We start from the raw sequence: 19,444 nt of genomic DNA on the forward strand, positions 1-19,444 counted from the left end.
CCCAACATGGCAGCGCTGCGGAAGGAGGGCCTGGCAACGCGCAACCTCAAGCGCCTGTGTGAGGCACAGCCAGCTTTTTGTACCACCACACACCACACCTTCATAAGCAGCCTGGCAGTTTCGAGGGACCTGGCTGAGGACCTGGACAGCAGCAGCCTGCCGCCGCTGGATCCGCCTCTCACACGGCTGGGGGCCGCGCTCATCGCCTACCCTGGCAGTGGTGCATACCAGCTGACGCGGAACAGCAGCTGCATCACCACGGCTCAGCGGCTCCTTCACGAGGAGCTGGGCGTTAGCAGCGCTGAGTTTGCGGCAGCGGTGTTTAAGCACTGCGCCATTTTGTTCGGGGACCCAGCCCGCGCCAAGCAGATGGCCAAGCATCTGCAGCACGTGTATGGCAGGGTGGCAACAGGTGAGGCTATTTTGGTGATGCGAGGTTCATTGTTGTCGGATGGGCGTCCTTTTTTGTCTATGTACCACCCTGCCTGCAGCTAAACACATCGCCCTGCGCTCCACGGCACTGCGCCTGGAGCCAGCAGAGTTTGACCGGCGGGTGGCAGCCAGGGCGGCTGTCCTGGGCGTCACTGTCGAAGAGATGCTGCAGCAGATTGCCCAACAGCCTGGCCTGGCGAGCATAAATGCTGGCACTACAATGCCGTCCTTGGATGCACTTGTGGAAGTGATCGGCAGGCTGATGCAGGCGGCTGAGGGCATGCAGGCAGATGCGCCGCTGCAGCTGCAGCACCGCGAGGCAGTGACGGCCTTGCTGAACAAGGTCCCAACGCTGCAGGGTGCGCCAGCCAGCACTGTGCAGTCCAACTGGGACTACCTGCGCAGCGAGGGGCTGACTGACAGCCAGATCTGGGCCACGTTTCAGAAGAGGCCCACGCTGATGGCCCATGACCTTTGCGGCGCCACCATGCAGCTGAAGGCCGCCTGGGTGGCAGAAGTGCTTGGTTTGGCCTTTCATGAGTTCTTCGTCTCCCATCCTAGCTACATGAATTCTGGTTTGCCTGGGATGGCGATGCGTGCAGATCACCTAAAAGTGCAGGGGCAATGGGAGGGCCTGTTGGCTCGGGGGCGTGGCCCGCTTCTTTCGGCGCTGACCCAGCCCGTGCTCCATTTCTGCAAGCGCCCCGAAGTGGACTGCAGCGAGGCGCAGCTGGCTGCCTTTGAGCGCCAGTGGCGGCAAAGCCCCGAGGGGCTGCACTGGGGCGTCAAGACTGACCGGCGGCGCCGAAAGCCCGCTGCCAGTTAGGTTGGTGCCGCTGTTGTTTTTTTGAACATTTTCAATGTATTATGGTGCTTCTTTTGATCTATGTGAGATGCAAATGCATTCATTTTCATGAACAAACTGCGGGACACGCAGCACAAAGAAAGGCCGCCTGGGAGGCGACCGGCTGCCAGCCCAGTGGGGGGCGGCGGTGGTGGTGCCGCCGGTAAACATGCGCAGCCCCACAGACGATGCTGCTATAGAGAGGAAAGTGGGTGAACCACACAGGGGGAGTGGGGAGTGGTTTCTCCCTGCAGCTTCAGTGCAAGCTACCCATCTCGGCGTCGGGTAGCCGCTAGGAAGGTGAGGCACATGGCCTCTGGAAAGTACAACTCTCAGGCGCAAAACAAGCCGTTATCCCCGCCGCCCCTTACCGCAATCCCCTCACGTCGTCGTTGCAGACCTCTCACAGCAAGCAACAACCAGCCAAGCCCAGCAACACAATGAAGCGCTTGCTGAACGCCATGCGCCAGGTCTCCGACCCGGCAGAGCCGCAGGCAGACGTGATGGAGGAGGAGAGGGACCCGCAAGGCAAGGAGGAGCCCAAGGTGGGGAGTGTCGGCGCCCTCGGACTTGGCGCCGCGTTGCCTCCTCCAGCACCCTGGGCGCCCCTCAGAGCTCCGGTCTGGGTGTGATCGCCGTCATGCCGCGCCTGGCCAGCGACCCCATGGGGTCGCCCGCAAGCAGGCGCCACGGATTGCAACGCAGGCGGCGGCGGCGCCCGGCAGGGCCGCCAGTCTGGCGCTGCTTCCTCCCCGCTGCCCACCATGAGCTGCCCTTCCTTCTGCAGGAGGTCGATGGCAACACGTGGCGCGTCGAGGCGCTGCAGGAAGTGGATCCCTACCAGCACGGTGAGACCTGCCTTCCTGCTGCTGCCGCTGTCCCGAACTGCCAGGCCACACCGTGCCCACATCGCCTGCCTGCCTGCCTCCTCTGCAACTGCAGGCGCGTACGCGTGCGCCGCCACCACCGCCTGCCAGCCCGCCGGCGCCGCCCGCCGCCTCCTGGGCAGCCTGGTGGGTGCGCGCGGCGGCGGCGGCGCCCCGCAGGCGGCGGCCAAGTGCGGCGCCATGCCGCCGGCGCCGCCCAGGATGATGCCGGCACCCTGCGCGGCGCCCTGCGCCGCCATGGCCCCTGGCGGCGCGGCCTTTGCCGCAGAGGGCTGCGCCATCGGATTCAAGACCGGTGAGGCCGCGCAGCAAGCCCTGTACTCGCCAGGTGCAGCACAGCGGAGAGACCGCCCATCCAGCGCCCGCGCCTGCACACATCACTCAGCCGCCGCCGCCCGTGCGCGCCGGCGCCTCCCTCGCCGCCAAGCGCCGCCGCAGCGCCTGCCCACCTGCACGCACGCACGCCTGCCTGCCTCCCTCCTCCACCCCTGCGCAGGCGGCGCCCAGGATGCCGCCAACTTTCGGGAGAACATTGCCGCGGGGCACCTCCCTCTCCCCAGCGACGTCACTTACGAGGGCCTGATCAAAGACTATTATTTCGACACCTCCCCCACGCCCCCAGACGGCTGGGTGGATGCCGGGTGCGCGGGCGGGCGGGCCGGCTGGTCGGGCGGGCAGGCAGCTGCGGACGGGCGGGCATGCCGGCAGAAGGGCAGGCAGGCAGGCCCGGCGCTGCCGGCTCGTGTTTGAGCCCAGCGCGCCCCTGCCCCTGCCACTGCCAGCTGACCGGCCCGCCGCCCCGCTGCTCCCGCCTTCGCCTCCAGCGGCGAGGCGCCGCCGCCACCTCGCCCCACCGAGCTCTTCGCCCCCACCTACTCCCTGGCCCTCGCACCAGACCCGCTACTGGTGGCCGCCGCCGCGGCCGACGACGACCGCCTGACCGCGGCCGGCGCCGACTCCCCGCTCCCCTCGCCCTCCCCTCGCCTCGCCGACCCTGCACCCCGGCAGGGCGCCGGGGACGGGCCGGCGGGCGAGCATGCTCAGCAGTCCCAGCAGCAGGCGCAGCAGCAGGACCAGCAGCAGGACCAGCAGCAGGCCCAGCAGGCCCAGCAGGCACAGCAGGACGTCTTCCTGGCTGTGGGCCTCGACTCCGGCCTCACCGACTTCCGCCGCCCCCGCCTCAACCTCTGCCTGCTGCTGGATGTGTCGGGATCTATGGACTGCGCCTTTGACAGGCACTACTACGATGCCGCCACGGGGCGCCAGGCCACGCTGCAGGGAGAGGGTGCGCGGGCTGGGGCTGGGGCTGGGGTCGGGCTGGGGCTGTGAGTCTGGCTGGCTGCCGGCTCTGCTGCCGATGGGGTGTGAATGAGGCAACCCGGCTGCCGCAGAGGGGCCAGGGGGCACTTTTTCCCCAGACAGACCCCGCCGTCTGCCCGCGCCTTGGCACCGCCGCTGCGGCCTGCCACCCTGGCATGCCACCCCCGCCTGACGGGCACCACCTGCCCATCGCGCCCCAACCGACTCATACAGTTGTCTTGTAATTGCAAATCCCGCCCTCCCTCCCACCCTCTTGCAGAGGCGCGGCGCACCAAGCTGGACGTCGCTAAGGAGGTGATCAAGGGCGTGCTGGAGCGCCTGTCGCCCGACGACTGCGGTGAGCGGCGGCCCCCCCGCCGGCGCGGCGCCTCCCCGCTGCCCTGTGGTTGCCGTGTGCGGGCGGCGGGTGGGGCGGGGTGGGAGGCGGCAGCCGGCTTTAGGGTGGGGGCCAGGGGTGGGCCCGGCCCGGGCCTTCCCCTGCTTGCCTCGCAGCACGGCTCTGCCTGCCCGCTCTTATGTTTTCTCTCCTCGGTCTGCCCTATACTCGGCACACCCACCCCACCCGACCTCCCCCTTCCCTCGCCCCCCGCAGTCGCCATCTCGCTCTTCTCCGACGCCGCCGCCACCCCCAAGCGCATGGGGCGCTGGGGCGACGCCGACGCGGCAGGGATCCAGGCGGGCATCGACAGCCTGCGCACCGTGGGGGGCACCAACTTCCAGGCACGCCCCGCGCTTTCTGACTTCTCTTCCTTTCTATTTTGTTCTGTGTTGGAAAGCTGGAAAGGGACCAGCCGCGCATGTGCGTGGCGGGCAGCCTGCTCGGCGCGCCGCAGCTTGCCGGCAGGCTGCGATGCAGCCCTGACGGCAGGCGCGCGCCGGCGGCTGGCATGCAGCCCTGGCCCCGTCCACCTCACCCGCCTTGCCGCCGCCTCCCCCTCGAGACCTGCAGGCGGGGCTGGATGAGGGCATGGCGCAGCTGCGACGCTGGGGTGGCTTCGTGGATGGCGACCCGCTTGCCACAGAGAACCGGCTCATCGTGCTGACAGGTGTGGGGGGGGGTTGCATGCGCATGTGCGCATGTGCAAGCGCGGGAGGCTGCTCAGGGCTGGGAAGTGGCGTCACGGCCCCTGCGGCAGCCATCTGGTCTCCCTGCCTGCACCCCGTCGGCCGCCCCGCCTGCCTGCCCGCCTGCGTGCCTGCCCATCCGCCTGCCTCCACCCCTCCTCTTCCCACCGGCGCCACCTCTCCCCACCTCAACCCTAACCTGCCCGGCCCTCGCCGCCCCCCGTGCCGCAGACGCTGAGGCCAACTGTGGCGACGTGTCCGAGACGGGGCTGCTGGCGCGTCTCAAGGCCGCCGCCGCAGACCGGCTGTACGCCACCATCGTGGGTGAGAGGCCCCAGGGGGCGCAGCAGGGCGCAGCAGGGCGCAGCAGGGGGCGCAGCAGGGCGCAGCAGGGAGCCGCAGGGCGCAGGCGGGCGCAGGGGCCAGGGGCGGGGCCCGCAGGGGGATGCCACGCTGCCTGCCGCGTGGGTCCCTGCCTGAGTCCACCCCACCCCACACATCACACATCCCTGCGCCAACCACCCCTGCATATGACACAGTCTGTCCCCCACCCCACCCCCAGCCCAACCCACACCACCCAACCCAACCCAACACACACGTGCCGCCGCTCCCCGCAGGCGTGGGCCTGGACTTCCAGACGCAGCTGGTGGAGGGCATCATGCGGGTGCGAGGCGCCTCCTACTTCTCAGTCCACTCCCCGGGTGAGCGGCACCAGCCTGCCGGGCCTGGCGGCGGAGCCTGACCAGCGAGCTTTTGTGTGTGCTGTGCGGCAGTGCACGGCCTGCATGCACGCCGCACAGGAGCCTGCTGAGCGGCAGGGAGGCTCCCGCGGCCTTTGGCTGCTCCTTGCTTGGCACCGCCGTGCGCGCGGTGCGCTCCCAGGCTGGCCCCATGTGTGGGTCAAGCCCGCACGCCTCGAGAGAGCAGCCCGGGCCGGGCGGCTGCCGCTCCTGCTGCTCCTGCTGACCCTGCCCGCTCCCCTCCCTCCCGTGCGTGTGTGCCTCTCGTTTGCTGCTCCCCAGGCGAGTTCAAGCGGCGGCTGGGCGAGGAGTTCGATTTCATGGTGGCGCCGCTGGTGTTCGACCTGGAGCTCAGGGTGGACCCCGCCAGCCTGGCACCAGCTCATCAGGGCGCAGGCGGCGGCGGCGGCGTCACCGGCGCGGCTGCGGCCGGCGAGCCGGCGCCTGGCGCAGGGCCGGGGTCCCCCGGAGCCGGCTCAGGCGGGTGGAAGGTAGTGCACGTGTACGGCAGCCCGGACTCGGAGGAGCGGCGGCTGTCGGGCGGCGGCAGCATCATGCGGGTGAGTCTGCAGTGAGAGCCTCCTGAGGGTGTGCCTTCCTGCGCTGCTGCCAGTTATTGGCAGCCCCAGGTTGTGCTCTGCCCCAGAGCGATGCTGGCTGTTGGTGCTTGAAAACAGCTGGCAACAAGGATTCCGCTGTCCCCTGGTGTCCCGTGCCTCCCATCCTCTCATCCGCCCACGTCCTGCCACCCGCACCGCCCCCGCAGGTCAGCACGCTCTTCCCGTCCGCCAAGAGCGAGGAGGGCATCAAGGGCGGTGTGGTGCTGCTGCGCATGCGGCCGCCGCCGGGCACCGACGCGCGCACCGCGCCGCCGCTGCGCCTCAGCGCGCGCTACGCAGACAGGTGGGCTGCAGCCGGGCTTCAGTCGGGATTCAGCCGGCCCCAAATCCAACAGATCCCTGCAAGCCCCCACGCCTGAACCGCGCCTCGCCTGCCCAGCGCTTCCAGCCGCCACTGGCCATCGCCTCAGCCCCTCCACCCACCCATCCACACCACACGCAGGTCTGGCCGGCAGTACGACACCCTGAGGATGGTGGAGGTGCCTGCCGAGGCGGCTGCTGGCGGCGGCGGCCGCCGCCGAGCGCGGCCCCGGCGGCGGCGCCGCCGCCGCCTCTTACTTCCATTCAAGCGGCGTGCGCAAGGCGGTGGCGCTGGCGCGGCTGGTGGATGCCCTGCAGTGCTGGTGAGCTGGCAGTCCCATGCCGTGCCGTGCCGTGCCGTGATGCGCTGGGCTGTGCTGTGCCGTGCCGTGCCGTGCCGTGCTGGCGCTTGCAGGCGGCATTCGCCGCGCCTGAGCCGCGTGCGTATGCCGGGCGGCATCCCGCTCCCTGCTCCGTCGCCCACCAACCAAAACTGATGCCCTCTCTTCGCTCTGTCCTGCCTCCCGCAGGCTGGTGGATGAGTGGGCGGCTGTCAAGTCCCCCCGGCCGCCCGGCAACGACGGCTGGAATGCGGGGGTGGCTGCCGGGCTGGGCGCCGNCGCCGCCCCGGGCCCTCCGGTGGCTGCGCAGCGCCCTGCGGCGCAGGCCGGCCCGCGGCGCCTGCGCCCGGGCTGCCCGCTGCTGCCTCCCGATGGGCTGGCGCGCAAGGAGGCTGCGGGCGAGCCGGAGCGCCCCACCATGCCGGCGTGGATGCAGCTGGGCCAGTGGGAGCGCCAGTCGCAGGCGCTGCGGGTGGGCCCCGAGGCCCGCGCCGCGCTGTGCCAGCTGCTGTCTTTCTTCCGGGCCGAGGTGGCGGCGCTGGGAGATAGCGACATGCAGCAGGAGGTGGAGCTGCTGCAGAAGCTGGTGGCCGCCTGAGGGGCAGCCTGCAGGCTGAGGGGCGAGCTGTGCTGCGCAGCAGGACGAAGAGCTGCGAGAGCATTGATTGCCGCCTGCTCCGGCTGAAATTTGGCTCTACTCATTCTATTCACTCCTCATCCCACGTCATGTATGTTTACCTGTAGATACTCCTGCACTTGCACTTGTTGTGTTATTGCTTGAACACCCGGACCGTCACTTGTAAGCGGACGGACACCACTCTCAACACACGCGCGGTCTTGTCTGCCGGCCTGCTGCCGCCCCTCCCACCCAGCGCCTTTGCACCTCAGGCTGAGCCTGGGTGCCGCCTGGCTGCCGCCCGCACCAGGCCTCACACAGCTGCCTCCCAAGCACACCTCTGCGCGGCCTGCAGGTTGGAAAAGGTTTACAACACTGGAGCCACAGCGCTGTCTGTCTGCGGTCACAAGCAAAAAGGTGGCGGCGCGGTACAGGGGAGGCGCGCGCGCCGCATCGGCCGGCAGAGGAGATGAATGGGTCAAGCCTGGGCAGCCGGATACACATGCGCTCGTCTCACGGGCCACACATGGCGCCGGCAGGCAGGCGGAAAACCAGAGGGGACACGAAATGGGGTGAGGGGGGAGATGCCGGGAGTGCTTCACCTCGGGCAGGCGGACAGCACTACAGGCGGGGCAGCGCTAGCAGTACGGGGCGAGGCGCGCACGGGCAAGCAAGTGGTGCAAGGCAGCAGCGGGCGGCGGGGAGGGTGCAAACAGGCGAGAGAGGGCTTCGGCGCTATGCTTGGAAGGCGGTCGAACAAACAGGAGCGAGGAGGGGGTGCAGGGTGGGTGTGCAGTAGCGGCGCCAGGTGCCGCTGCCCGGCCAAGAATGGCAGGCGTGAGTCAAACAGGGAGGAGTAGGAAAAGCGGTGGCTCATTCACAGCTTGGAGCCTCGCCTGTCTGTGAAAACCAGAATTCAAGGTTGGGCTGGGCTGAGACAGCAGGAAAGCCCTCCCCGCTGCCAGCCCGCAGCAGCCAGCAAACAAACACCTCCGCGAATCGTGACGAATGCCGGGCCGCCCGCCGCGCCGCGCCTGGCCAGCCTGCGGCCAGCAGGCAGCCACGCCTCTGCGCCAGGGGGGCGTGCCGGGGCCGCCGCCCAGCCCCTGCCGGCTGCTCGGCCTCAGCTTCAGTCGGACAGCCGGATCTCGGCGCCCAGAATCTCCTTGACCTGTGGCAAGGGCAGGTTCATTGGGCCATTGGGGAGGGTGGGAGAAGAGGTTCAGGAGCGGCAAGCAGTGGTCGTCAAGGGCACGGCGGCAGTTTGATAAGCCACACAAGGCCACCAGAGCCGGCAGGCACCCAGCCGACAGGTACCAAAAACAGCCGGGCGGGCCAACGCCAGCAGAAAAACAAACCATGACAGAGCAGAGGCGAACCAACGAGGCAGCACCATACCGCATGCACAGCCACACACACCACACACAGACACACACACCACACGCGCACACATACCCCACCCCACCCCACACACCTGCTCGTAGGTGACAAAGGCGATGGCGATGGAGGGGACCACCTTGACGTAGTTGGGGGCCAGGCCCTTGAACAGCGCCTGCGGTGGGGAGGGAGGCGGCAGGGGGCAGGGAGGGCAAGGGAGGCGCAGAAGATGCGTGAGGCGGGTGACGGAGGCGGGAGGGCATGTGAGGTGGTGGTGGCGGCGGTTGCGGTGGTGGTGGCGTGTGTGTGTGTTTGCGCTGGGGCCATGGCAAGCGGCAGGCTGCGCATGGGACGCAGCCGTTGCCTGGGGCAGCGGGCGGGCGCGGCGGCCTCTCCTGTGCCGACCACTCCTGTACTGCCCACTCCTGCACCACGCACCTGGATGCCCTCCTCCCGCACCGTCCTCACAAAGCAGTCCATCATGCCTCGGTACGCCACCGCCTGCCCGTGGTCTGCAGGTGGGGTGGGGTGGAGTAGGGTGAACGGGCAGCGACAGCGTGGGAGCGAGCAGCGCAACAGCTGGGGCAGGTGGCGGCAGCTGCGTGCGTGTGCGCCCGATGCAGGTGCCCCGCAGGCGCCTCACGAAAAGAAAGGCCGCGGCGTCGCACCTGCGTGCAGGTTCTTGGCTCCTGACCATCCCGACACTTGCAGCCGCCGCCGCACGACGTCAAAGGGGTATGCCAGGGTCTGCAGGCGGCGGGGGTGGTGGGTGGGTGGTGGTGAGGTGTGGGGGCAGGGAGGGTGGGGCGTGTGAGGTGGAGGGCCGCCGAGGCGGCAGCGCACGCAGGTGTGCCTGCCGGCGCCAGCAGCGCTGCTGCAGCCCCGCCGCGGGAGCTCACCTGGCCCATGGTGCCCGCTAGCGCGCCGCACCCCAGCCGCACTGCGATGCTCAGGTCGCGCTCGTCGCGCAGGCCTGCGCGGAGCAGGCGGCAGGGTCAGCGGCGAGGCGGGGATGGAGGCAGGCGGCGCGGCACACAGCCACCGCATATGGCGGCTGCGCCGGATGTGGCGCGTGCCGAGGGCGGTGGCTCAGCCCGCCGCCTCTGTCCACACACCCAGCACACACCGACTGCGCAGGAAGCACCGCGAGCCGAGAGAAAACCTGCACCCCGCCAGCTCAGCGCGCCGCCAGCTCAGCGTGCCAGCTCACCCCACGTCTTGATGATCACATCCTTGAGCGTCTCGTACACACCAAAGTTCAGACCTACATACGGAACCACGCCTATCACGCTGGGCAGCCAGCCGCGCCACAGCGCCAGCAGGCCCTCCTCCCTGCACGGCACGGGCGCAGGGCGCCAGTCGGTAGGCGGCGCCGCGCCCAGTTTCCAGGTCGGCACAGGTGCGGGCGGGTTCCCGAGGGCAGGCAGCTGGGCCAGCGCGGCAGCCACTCCGTGGCTGGCGTGCAGGGCAGCGCGCCGAGCAGCGGGTTCCCCAGCACCCCGCCTCTCCTCCCCGCTCCGAAACGCCAGAGCCACCAACGCCACCACCACCACGGCGCCATCAGGTGCGCTATAAGCTAGGAGCCGCACCTGATGATGCAGCCGGTGGCGTGCCAGAGGCCGCGGTACTGCGGGTTGCCCGCCTCCTGTACTGTGATACGGCCCCGTACCATGTCCAGAGGGTATGTAGCAGACATGCCCACCACGCCCGCAGCTGCACGGCAGCCGCCGAGGCAGGGGAGGGGAGCGAGGCCTGAGATCGGTGAAGGCTGGGGCGACAAGCTGGGAGCGGAGCGGGCACAGCCGGCAGCCATGCAGCGACACGGCCGGACTGTGCCTGCCCAGGCAGGGCCAGGCCAGCAGGAGGAGCAGGCCGGCGTGGCCGAGGAGGGGAGCAGTGCCGCGCAGGCGAAGCGACGGGAAGAGGTGTGCGGAACGTGCCACGCACCTGCGCCCGCCGACAGCCGCAGCAGCGGCGTCAGCTGCCCATCGCCGCCGTTGTCTATCAAGTGGTGGCTGATCTTGCGGCTGAGCTGCTCGTAGGTCAGGAACTTGATGGCTGCATGCCAGAAGCGACACCACGGAAGGAAGAAGGCGGGGAGGATGCGGCGTCTGAGATGCATGATGCTCTGCCGCTCCGGCAACACGCAAACCCCCCCTCCCTGCCCTGGCTGCACCAGCCACACTTCCGCGCGCGGCGCCGCACCCTGGTTTGGCACGATGCGGATGCAGTTGAGGCCGTTCCCCTTGAACATCCCCCTGATGCCGTCATTGCGGAACATGTGCGATGTACCCTGCACGCGCGCACACACATGCGGTGGCCCCGCAGCCACACCGATCAGCCCAGCCGCAGGCAGCACGCCGCAGGCAGCAAGCAGCCGGCTGCCCGCGGCGTCCCAGTGCCCTGCCGCGCGCTGCCGGCTGCCCGCCATCCGCCCCGTCCCCGGCAAAAGCATCCTGCAGGCCCCAGGCGCGGCGCCCGCCACCACCAGCGCCTCCGCTGCCCTGTTGAGCGCGCTCCGCAAGCACCCACCTGCCACACGCCCGTGTACATCTTCTCGTTGCCCTGCACCTGCATCAGAATCTTCAACCTCTCTAGCGGAGCTACGGCCGTGCGGCTCCTGCACACAAGAGGGAGGTGCAGCACCGGGCCGCGCTTCGGTGCCGCTGCCGCCTGGCAAGCCAATCGGCCTGCTGCTGCGTCCTGGGCAGGGCTGGGCGTTCGCTGATGGATGCACGGCTGCGCCCAGCGCCTGCCCCGTCCCCTGGTGGCAGCCGCGGCGGCAGCACTCACACGGCCCCCGCGACGCCCCCCGCGCATAGCGACTTGGTGATCTGGGCCCAAGTCAAGCTGCGCTTCTCTTTGTCGGTGGCCATGCCAGGCGCCGCCTGCTGCTGCAGCAGGCGGGTGGGACAGGCGCGTCTGGTGTGAGACGGGCTGCGCGGGTGGCCATTGGCAAGCAAGGGAGAGGGCGGCAGGCGGCAATGGACGGCGGCGGCAGCGAGGGCTGCTGGGCCCCAGTCGGTCGGCGGGCGGGCGGCGCTTCCGGGACGCCCCACCTTGGTGATTACTTGCTGCTGCTCAAGCTGCACGCCTCGCTCTCCGCTCTGCAGCTGCTGCATACGGCGCCTGGGGGGCTACAGGACGGACCCTAAACACTGGGACAGTCAGGGGTCGGTGCCTTTTGCGTCAATCCAGCAGGAAGGGGCTAGTGTGCCGAGATGGGGAGCACCGAGACCAGGAGGGCTGGCAGGGGCAGGGAGGCGGGGCCCTTCGCCAGCAGCTCGGGGTCTCGGCGATCGCCTTGCCGCACTGCAGGGAGGCCGCAGTCGGCCTGCCCCTTCAGCAGAGCCCTCCTCACCCGCAGCATCCACAGCAGGCCCGGAAATTTCGGCCGCCTGGGAGGCGCTGGCTTGTTCTGCGCTGCAGCAGGGACCGCCTCGATCACCCTGGGCCGTGCACAGCACCTGCCTGTGCTTCTCCCAACAACTGTTGCACGGCCAGCCGCCTGCGGGCCCTCGGACGCCCTGCAAGTGGGCCATACCGCCTGAGCCGCATCCCAAGCCCCGCCTGAGGCCAACGCGGCGCCCTGCCTGCTTGGGCGGCAAGGCCGCCAGTCTCCCGCTCGGCCTCCCGGCCGCCCGACGGCCCCACCGCCCCGGCGGCGCGCCCGCCAGGAGCCGCTAGCGCCTCGCCCGCGCCTCCATGGGGGTCACCGCGCTCTGGCAGCTGCTGGGCGCGGAGCAGGTGGTGGAGCACTACCGCGGCGCCTCCGCCGATGAGCTGGCGCACATCGTGCAAGCGGTGGACGGCGCCGCCGTGGCCGTGGACCTCTCGCCCTGGCTCATGCAGGTAGGGGGAAGCTGGGCAGGCTGGGCTGTAGCCCTCCATCAAGACTGAAAAGATAGCCTGGTTAATGACACGCACAATGGGCAGGGTTTGGGGGCCTGTTCCTGAAGTGGATGCTTTCTTCGCCCCTGTCCTTGCACCGACCGCTACCACGGCGCTGCTGCGCGTGCCTGCCCCGCCCCACAGGCCGACCAGCAGCAGGCGCTCCTGCCGCACTTCAGCAAGGAGGAGCGCTGCATGAAGGTGGCCTTTGAGCGGGTGAGCGGCGGCGGGCGTGCTTGTAAGGCAACAGCCCCAAGGGCCTTGCTGGGCAGGCGGGCAGCGGCTGCCTGCCGGGGGCTCTTGTCCAGCCTGGGAGCTGACTCTCCCAGCCCCCATACCTGCCTGCACCTGCACCCCTGCTCCCCAAACCCCGCAGGCCGTGCAGTGGCTGCGCCACGGCTGCCTGCCTGTGATCGTGGTGGAGGGGCGGCCGCCGCAGGAGAAGCGCGCGGCGCAGCAGGCGCGGTTTGCCTCGCGAAACGGCTACGCCGGCGGCGGCAGCCAGCAGGGCGCCAGCCAGTTCCAGCGCCTGGGCCAGACGCTGGGCATGATGCTGGAGGAGCTGGTGAGCGGGAGCGGGAGGGAGGAGGAGGGGTGGGGAGGGCTTGGGAGCTGCTCTGGCAGCGCAGGGGACTGCCCACGCGTGGAGAGCAGCCTGGAAAGGAGCGCGGCGGCGACGCGAGGCGGCTGCAGCTCGCCGGCTTGCCTGCGGTTCCCTTAGCGCTGCCCTTTGGTGGCCCACACCTGCTGTGACCCGCCCCTGCCATCCTCCACCCCCCCAATCATCCGAAGGGCCTTCCCGTCTTCTATGCTCCGGGCGAGGCGGAGGCCGTGTGCGCCGCGTTGAGCGCGGCCGGCTGCTGCGACGCTTGCGCAACCCCGGACGGCGACGCGCTGCTGTACGGTGCCGAGAGCCTGCTGCACACGGTCAAGCTGCAGGTGGGTGCAGCAGCGGCGGCGCATGTGTGTTGGGGTGGGGGTTGAGGTTCGGGGCGGGTCCGCGGGCCGGTCGCCTGGCTGGGGCTGGGTGTTGGTGCTGGGCGTCGGTGCTGCATGAACTGTGTGCATGTGGGTGGAATCTGGCAGCATGCCCCGCTGCCGATTACAGCAGCAGCGCTCCCACGCTGCCGGCCCGTCCCCCGCTCCCTCCCCACCCCGCCCTTGCAGACCGGCCAGCCTCGGGAGTGCGAGCTGCGGCGGGTGGGCATGGCTGCCGTGCGGCGGCGCCTGGGCCTGCGCAGGGGCGGCACCAAGGCGCTGGGCGTGCTGGCTATGCTGTCGGGCTCGGGTGGGTGGCTTGCCCGCAGGCCTGCACGCCTCTGCTGGCCGCCCGTGCCCCCTGTGCTGCACCTGCGAGCCCCACTCCCCTTTGTACCTCAAGCCAGTCCCCGGCCTTGCTGCTGGTACGTGTCCCATCCCATCCCTTGCCCATCTGCCCACCTGCCTGCATGCCTGCCTGCATGCCGTGCCCTCCCTCCACTCATCCCTCCAATCATCCCTCCACTGGCCAGCAGACTATGATCTGGAGGGCGCCCAGGGAGTGGGGTCCAAGGGAGGGCTGGCAGTGGCGCGCTACCTGCTGCGAGGCGGCGCGGCAGCGGGGCAGGGGGAGCCACAGGAGGACGACAGCGAAGTTCTGGAGCGGCTGGCGGAGCTGGTGCAGGTATGTGGGTGTGTGCGGGTGTGTGCAGGTGTGTGCCTAGTGGCAGGGTCGGGTGGTGGGAGGTGGGGAGCTGCTCGCCGGAGCCTGCACCCTTTGCCGACCCAACGACAGCGCAGCACAGCGCAGCGGGCCATGCATGCATGCATGCATGCGACCCGCGCCTGCATCCCATGCGTCGGGTGTTTGATTCCTGCCCTGCCCTGCTGCAGCGCCCGCCGCGGCACGACCTGCTGGCGCTGACCAAGTGCACCGGTTGCCAGTCATGCGGCCATGAGGCGAGTGCTAGCGGTCGCCGCCCTACCCTGGGCTGCTTCTCGCCTGGAGTTGGCCACCTGCCCTGAGTGCAAGCTAGGCTGGCTCTGTGCTCCCAGTCCCCTTGCATGCCCCTTGCCGGTGGCTGACGCCAGCCTCCTGCCCTTGCGCTGTTCCTCCACCTCCGCCTGCAGAGCGGGCGCGCGGGCAAGATCAAGCGGCACACAGGCAAGAACCCGTGCCGCTGCTGCACGCCCGCCGAGGACGGCGGCTGCCAGGACGCGCCCTGCGGGCCCTGTCGCTGCGCCTTCCACCGCCAGGAGACAGAGCGGCGGGTGGGTTGGGCCTTGCCGCTTCCTGTCAGTACCTTGCCAGCTCCCCCAGTGTTCTCTCGCACTTGGCAGAGCAGTGCCCGCTGCTGGCCTGCCCCGCTTCGGTCTGCTGCCTGTCAGGCCTCCCCGGTTGCCTGTCAGCCCACCCTGCTGCGTGTGTATGCCTTTCTATCTATTTACCTGCCTGCCAGCCTACCTGTCAGCTCTACTCGTGTGCCTGCCTATCCACCCACCTACCTGCCCTGCCCATCCTGCAGGTGGAGCGCATCCTGGAGCGGGTGCGGCGCAAGCCGTCGTTCCTGGCGGAGGCGCAGGCCGCCGTTGGCGTGTTTGAGCGGCAGGCCCGCGAGGCGGCCGCCTATGTGGAGCAGCGCCTGGGGGAGCTGGGCGGCGCGCCGGGCCGGAAGCTGCACTGGTGAGCACATGGCTGTGAGCACGTGAGTTTCCGGGTTTCAGGGCAGGCTAGTGGCAGCAGCAGGTGTATTGCCTCTTCTCCTCCCTCTACACTGTGGCACTCGTGGCAAGGCACACATCATCCCTGTCGAGCACACCGCACCAAGTGCTGAGGGTCGCCCCGCTGGTGCCCGCAGGCTGCACCGCCCCCGCGTGCGGGCGGTGTTTGATTACATCGACGCCCGGCGCCGCCAGATGGTGTGGGACCTACCGGGTGAGAGGCCTGCAGCAGCCTTGTACCCGAATTGCGGGCTGGAACGGACCGTGCCGAGCAGCTAGGTTGCGAATCAGGAAGCCACCCAGGCGCAGCTGCGGGCATCAAACCACCATGAAGAGTGGCCCTGTTATGGCCATGCATGCCCGCCCTTCTTCCTTTGTCCTTCCCTTCCGTTACGCCTGCAGCTGTGCGCAGCAAGCTGCTTCCGGTGCTGCTGGAGTGGGATCTGCAGCAGGAGGGCCGGGGCGAGGGGGAGCACGGCCCGGCGGAAGGCGTGGAGTTTCGGGCGGTGGAGGTGCAGAAGGTGCACGGCCTCAAGAGCAAGATAGATGAGCTCACTGGTGAGACGCTGCTGTACATGTGTCTCACCGGTGCTCCCGTTGTCCCCTTGTTGTGTGTGAGGCAGCGCCTTGGTTTGCTGCTGCTGGCTGCCCGACCGCCTGCCTGCCCCTCGATTGCGCTGCTGGCTGCGCAGGCGCGCACTGGCGCTACGTGCTGCGCTGGGAGCGGGTGGACTCTGATGTGGAGGGGCTGGGGGAGCTGCAGGTACGGTGCAGTACGCTGCAGCTCATCGGCGGCAGATGGAAGAGTGCAAACAGCTGCTTCAATTTCGAGCCTGGCATTGCTGTGGAGCTGTGGAGCTGCACCTCACGCCGCTGTCTGCCCGCTTGCTGCAGGTGCAAGCCAAGAAGCCGCGGGCCAAGCCCGGCGCCGCTGGGTGGGGGGCAGGCGAGTACGAGGGAGACGAGGAGGCGGTGCTCAGCCAGGCTGCCAGCCAGTCCGCCAGCCAGCCGGCCGGCGCCAGCCCAGGGTGGATGAGCCAGCCTGAGACGATGTCGGTGAGTGGGCCTGGCAGGCTGGCCCTGCCTGCTGGCCCTCCTCCTGCTTGCTGCGCACTGCTGCGGCAGCCTTGCGAGGCACTCGGCCTGCTTTCGGGCCTGGGAACGGGAGTCAAGCAGGCAGCTGGGCGGCACGGAGGGAGCAGGGAGCACGTGTGGCAGCCGGCCCGCCGGCCCCAGCCTGGGCCTCTCTTGCCCTCCTCAAGCACCTTGCTACCACTCTGCTGCTCACCGTTAGTGCATGCACCACCTCCCTCTGGTGCTCACCGCTGGTGCCTGTCTTTGAGGCTCCTCCTGCCGTGCCTGCCTGCTTTCGCACTCTGCAGGTGCGAGAGTTTGACCTGCGCTGGCTCAAGGAGCAGCCTGCGGAGCACCGGGCGGTACGCATCACTGCGGTGCAGCGGTACCTGCCCCGCCTGGAGTGGCTGTTCCAGCAGCGCCTGGCCGGAGGCGGGGCCAGCGGCAGCGGCAGCGGCAGCGGCGGCAAGAAGAAGCAGGCTGCAGCGGCGCCAGCAGGGGCGCCCCGCGGCAACGGCAGCGGCGGCAAGAAGGCCGCTGCCGGCGGCGGCGGCGGCGGGGTGCGCAAGCCGCGGGCCGACAGCAAGGCAGCTGCCGCTCGCCAGCTGCTCATAGATTACGATTCAGGAGGGGAGGAGCAGGGGCAGCGGTACGGCCCGCAGTACCGCCCTAAGCCCCAGCTCGATGGAGACCTGACTCGGTACCTTGTGCAGCGCCGCCCGGGCCAGCAGCCAGCTGCAGCACCAGGCGCACCAGCAGCAGCGGGCTCAAGAGCCGCCAGCAAGGCTTCCAAGCCCGGGGCAGGCGCCGCGGTGGCAGCAGCAGCGGGTGGCGGGCGGGACGGGTATGGCCTGGCAGGCATCTCCGCCTCCGAGCAGCAGCAGCAGCAGCGGTATGCACAACACCTCCCCGCCACGGCAGACGGCGTGCGGGCGCTGCTGAGCAAAGTGATGGACGGCGGCAGCCAGCCGGCAGGGAAAACGCAGCAGCAGCGCCGCGAGCGGCACCCGCCGCCGGTGCAGCGGGGTTCTCCCGAGAAGAAGCAGCGCAGCCCGCGGGGCGCGGTGGCAGCGGGAGCAAGCGCTGACCCTCATCCCGCATCCACCACAGCAGCAGCAGCAGCAGCAGCAGCAGCAGAGGGAGTGGGAGCGTCTCCGGGCGCCGCCGCCTCCCCAGGCGGGAGCGATTTCGAGGTGCTGCTGAGCTCCCCCGAATCATCATCATGTGGCCCCTCCCCAGCAGCAGCAGCAGTGCCGACCTCGGCACGCTGTGGCCCTCAGCGCCAGCAGCAGCAGCAGCAGCAGCAAGGCAGCCAGCGGTCCCCACCACAGCTGGCAACAGCAGGGGCAGCGGGCTTGCCGCCTACAGCCCGCGCACCTCCTGCCCCAGAGTATGTGGATCTCGTCACCCCTCCCCGCACCAACCTCGGTCGCCTGTCGCCGCCGCTGCAGCCCGCAGCGGACGCAGCTTGGCCCACCGGGCTTCGGTGCGGCGCAGCTGGAGGCAAGGCTGCGGTGCGGGAGCGGCGGCAGGCACGCGTCGCCGTGATTTCTGGCAGCCCGATTGACCTCACCCTTGACTCTGATACCGAGTAGCCCCTCCTCAGCGAGCACGCACTTTCATGCACATTCACAAGAACTGGGCTGTGCCACATGCACTCTGCGAGGCAGGGGCAGGAAGTCATGATCCGTCACACAGCACATAATGCTGCCTGCTTCCTGTTCCTGTCTCGCCTGCCAGTGGAATGAGGTTTATGTGGTTACACTCAGTGTGTTTGAGAGCAGGGCTGCCTAGGGCGCAGAATGGCCGCGTACCAGAGAGGCGGGCAAGGTGGGAGGGAGCTGGAAAGGGATCATGCTGGGCATGCTAGGGTAATGTGCGAGGGAATGAAATCGAGAGACGCAAGCCCTTTGGCGTTGGGAAGGGTCCGACAGAGGTGAATGGCTTGGCGGCGGCGCCTCCTTCTGCCGCTGAGCTCGCGGGCCGCTGCCGCCGCTGCTGCTGCTGCTACTGGGCATGTGCTGCGTGAGCAAGGCGGGTCACTCCGTCAGCACGCCAAGGATCTCGTCGTCACGGTACAGGTGGAACCTGCGTGCGTGGCGGGTGTGGGGGTTGTCCTGTCAGCAGCCAGCACGAAACAGCATGGCACCGCCGGGCATGGTGTCACCAGCAAAGGCATGCGGCGTGGTTGCAGCCACGTCCTGGCCTCCTAAAGCACCGGCGCAGGCAGGCAGCCTGGCGCCCCGCTCCCTGCCCCGCGCGCTGCATCCCCTCCCAAGGCCCAGCTCACTCCTTCTCCTCCAGCTTGACCGTGGTGCCGCCATAGTCGGGCAGCAGCACCTTATCCCCTTCCTTCACGCTCACGGGCACCAGCTCGCCTGCAGGAAAGCGGGCGCGAGGGACGGGCAGCGACATGAGCGACAGAGGGGCAGCGGTGCATGTGCCGTGGCGGCGGCGGCAGCGGCGGCGGAAACGGCAGCATCGCAGTGCAGACATCGGGCTGCAACCTGGTGACATGGCTTGCATGTCAAGCACACTGCGCTGGCACAGCGGCCAGCCAGCATGTCCCTGACGAGCGCGAGAGCAGCACACACGCACCGGTGTTTGTTCTCCGGCCCGGGCCGACGGCGACGACGGTGGCGGAGTTGATCTGCACACATGCGCGGTCAGAGCGGCTATCGGCGTGCCTCTGCCACATCGCGGGGGTGAGCATGCAGGCAGCTGCAGCACGCAGCGTGCAGGCACACATGCGGCGGCCCCGATGCTATTGCCCACCTTCTGCACGGCCGACTCCGGCAGCAGCACGCCTCCCACAGACTTGGCAGGAGGCGTGATCTTCTCCACCAGCACGCGGTCAAGCAGGGGCACAAGCTTCTTCAGGCCCGACATCCTGCGTGCTGCGGCCAAACCCTGAAGCAACAGGCGCCACCAAACGAAGTATGGATGTTACAGAGTCCGCAGCGGAGGCGATGGCATTGCCTGACTTCTAGAGCGCGCCGACGTGGCGCCGGTGAGGAGATCAGCACAAAGGAATTGCCTGATGATTGTCAGTGCGCATGCCCCAGTCGATCCCTGATCCTAGTGAGGCTGCAGAGCCCGCTGGCGACAAGAACCCCCTTTGACAATTCTCGCTGCTGGCGCCAGCCCGGCTCCAAGGGCATAGCAGACGTCCCACGGCAGTCGCTGTGATCCCAGCTCCCACCAGACGGCACAACGGTCACTGGGCGCCGCTGCCGC

General features: G+C 69.2%; 4 protein-coding genes across 4 annotated transcripts; 2 read left to right on the top strand and 2 right to left on the bottom strand.

Moving 5' to 3' along the window:
• Positions 1–1,716: 1,716 nt before the first annotated feature.
• CHLNCDRAFT_143466 (hypothetical protein) lies at positions 1,717–7,147 on the top strand (the record flags this gene model as incomplete). The annotated part of the gene is made up of 15 exons (XM_005848974.1): positions 1,717–1,821; positions 2,064–2,124; positions 2,219–2,458; positions 2,660–2,804; positions 2,988–3,448; positions 3,743–3,820; positions 4,076–4,182; positions 4,433–4,529; positions 4,780–4,872; positions 5,166–5,249; positions 5,571–5,848; positions 6,055–6,191; positions 6,400–6,531; positions 6,739–6,805; positions 6,875–7,147. 15 exons carry the CDS (start codon positions 1,717–1,719, stop codon positions 7,145–7,147), a joined length of 2,358 nt encoding a protein of 785 aa, XP_005849036.1.
• A 373-nt stretch (positions 7,148–7,520) lies between these two features.
• CHLNCDRAFT_34838 (hypothetical protein) lies at positions 7,521–11,418 on the bottom strand (the record flags this gene model as incomplete). The annotated part of the gene is made up of 11 exons (XM_005849177.1): positions 7,521–8,336; positions 8,640–8,717; positions 8,981–9,054; positions 9,211–9,289; positions 9,442–9,515; positions 9,753–9,874; positions 10,132–10,255; positions 10,490–10,600; positions 10,748–10,835; positions 11,075–11,162; positions 11,336–11,418. 11 exons carry the CDS (start codon positions 11,416–11,418, stop codon positions 8,295–8,297), a joined length of 963 nt encoding a protein of 320 aa, XP_005849239.1. The 3' UTR covers positions 7,521–8,294.
• Positions 11,419–12,247: 829 nt separating this feature from the next.
• CHLNCDRAFT_143468 (hypothetical protein) lies at positions 12,248–17,802 on the top strand (the record flags this gene model as incomplete). Its single annotated transcript, XM_005848975.1, has 15 exons — positions 12,248–12,394; positions 12,578–12,649; positions 12,810–12,998; positions 13,226–13,372; positions 13,601–13,721; positions 13,948–14,096; positions 14,306–14,419; positions 14,543–14,683; positions 14,938–15,095; positions 15,271–15,347; positions 15,536–15,691; positions 15,826–15,896; positions 16,028–16,189; positions 16,516–17,400; positions 17,599–17,802. The coding sequence occupies 15 exons, from the start codon at positions 12,248–12,250 to the stop codon at positions 17,800–17,802; spliced, it is 2,793 nt and encodes a 930-aa protein (XP_005849037.1).
• A 150-nt stretch (positions 17,803–17,952) lies between these two features.
• Positions 17,953–19,145, bottom strand: CHLNCDRAFT_30526 (hypothetical protein). The gene is made up of 4 exons (XM_005849178.1): positions 18,983–19,145; positions 18,806–18,857; positions 18,498–18,585; positions 17,953–18,295 (listed from the first exon to the last, which is right to left on the bottom strand). Exons 1-4 carry the CDS (start codon positions 19,094–19,096, stop codon positions 18,247–18,249), a joined length of 303 nt encoding a protein of 100 aa, XP_005849240.1. The 5' UTR covers positions 19,097–19,145; the 3' UTR covers positions 17,953–18,246.
• Between the last annotated feature and the right edge of the window lie 299 nt (positions 19,146–19,444).

The sequence above is a fragment of the Chlorella variabilis genome (genome assembly GCF_000147415.1).
Source record: "Chlorella variabilis unplaced genomic scaffold CHLNCscaffold_6, whole genome shotgun sequence".
Classification (NCBI taxonomy): Eukaryota; Viridiplantae; Chlorophyta; class Trebouxiophyceae; order Chlorellales; family Chlorellaceae; genus Chlorella; species Chlorella variabilis.

Excerpts from the sequence above, each read along its gene's own strand:
- CHLNCDRAFT_30526 (XM_005849178.1), bottom strand. The coding sequence starts at position 19,096 with ATGTCGGGCCTGAAGAAGCTTGTGCCCCTGCTTGACCGCGTGCTGGTG. Across the intron at positions 18,858-18,982 it reads CGGAGTCGGCCGTGCAGAAG|ATCAACTCCGCCACCGTCGT; the intron begins GTGGGCAATAGC and ends GCATGTGTGCAG. Across the intron at positions 18,586-18,805 it reads GGGCCGGAGAACAAACACCG|GCGAGCTGGTGCCCGTGAGC; the intron begins GTGCGTGTGTGC and ends GCTTTCCTGCAG.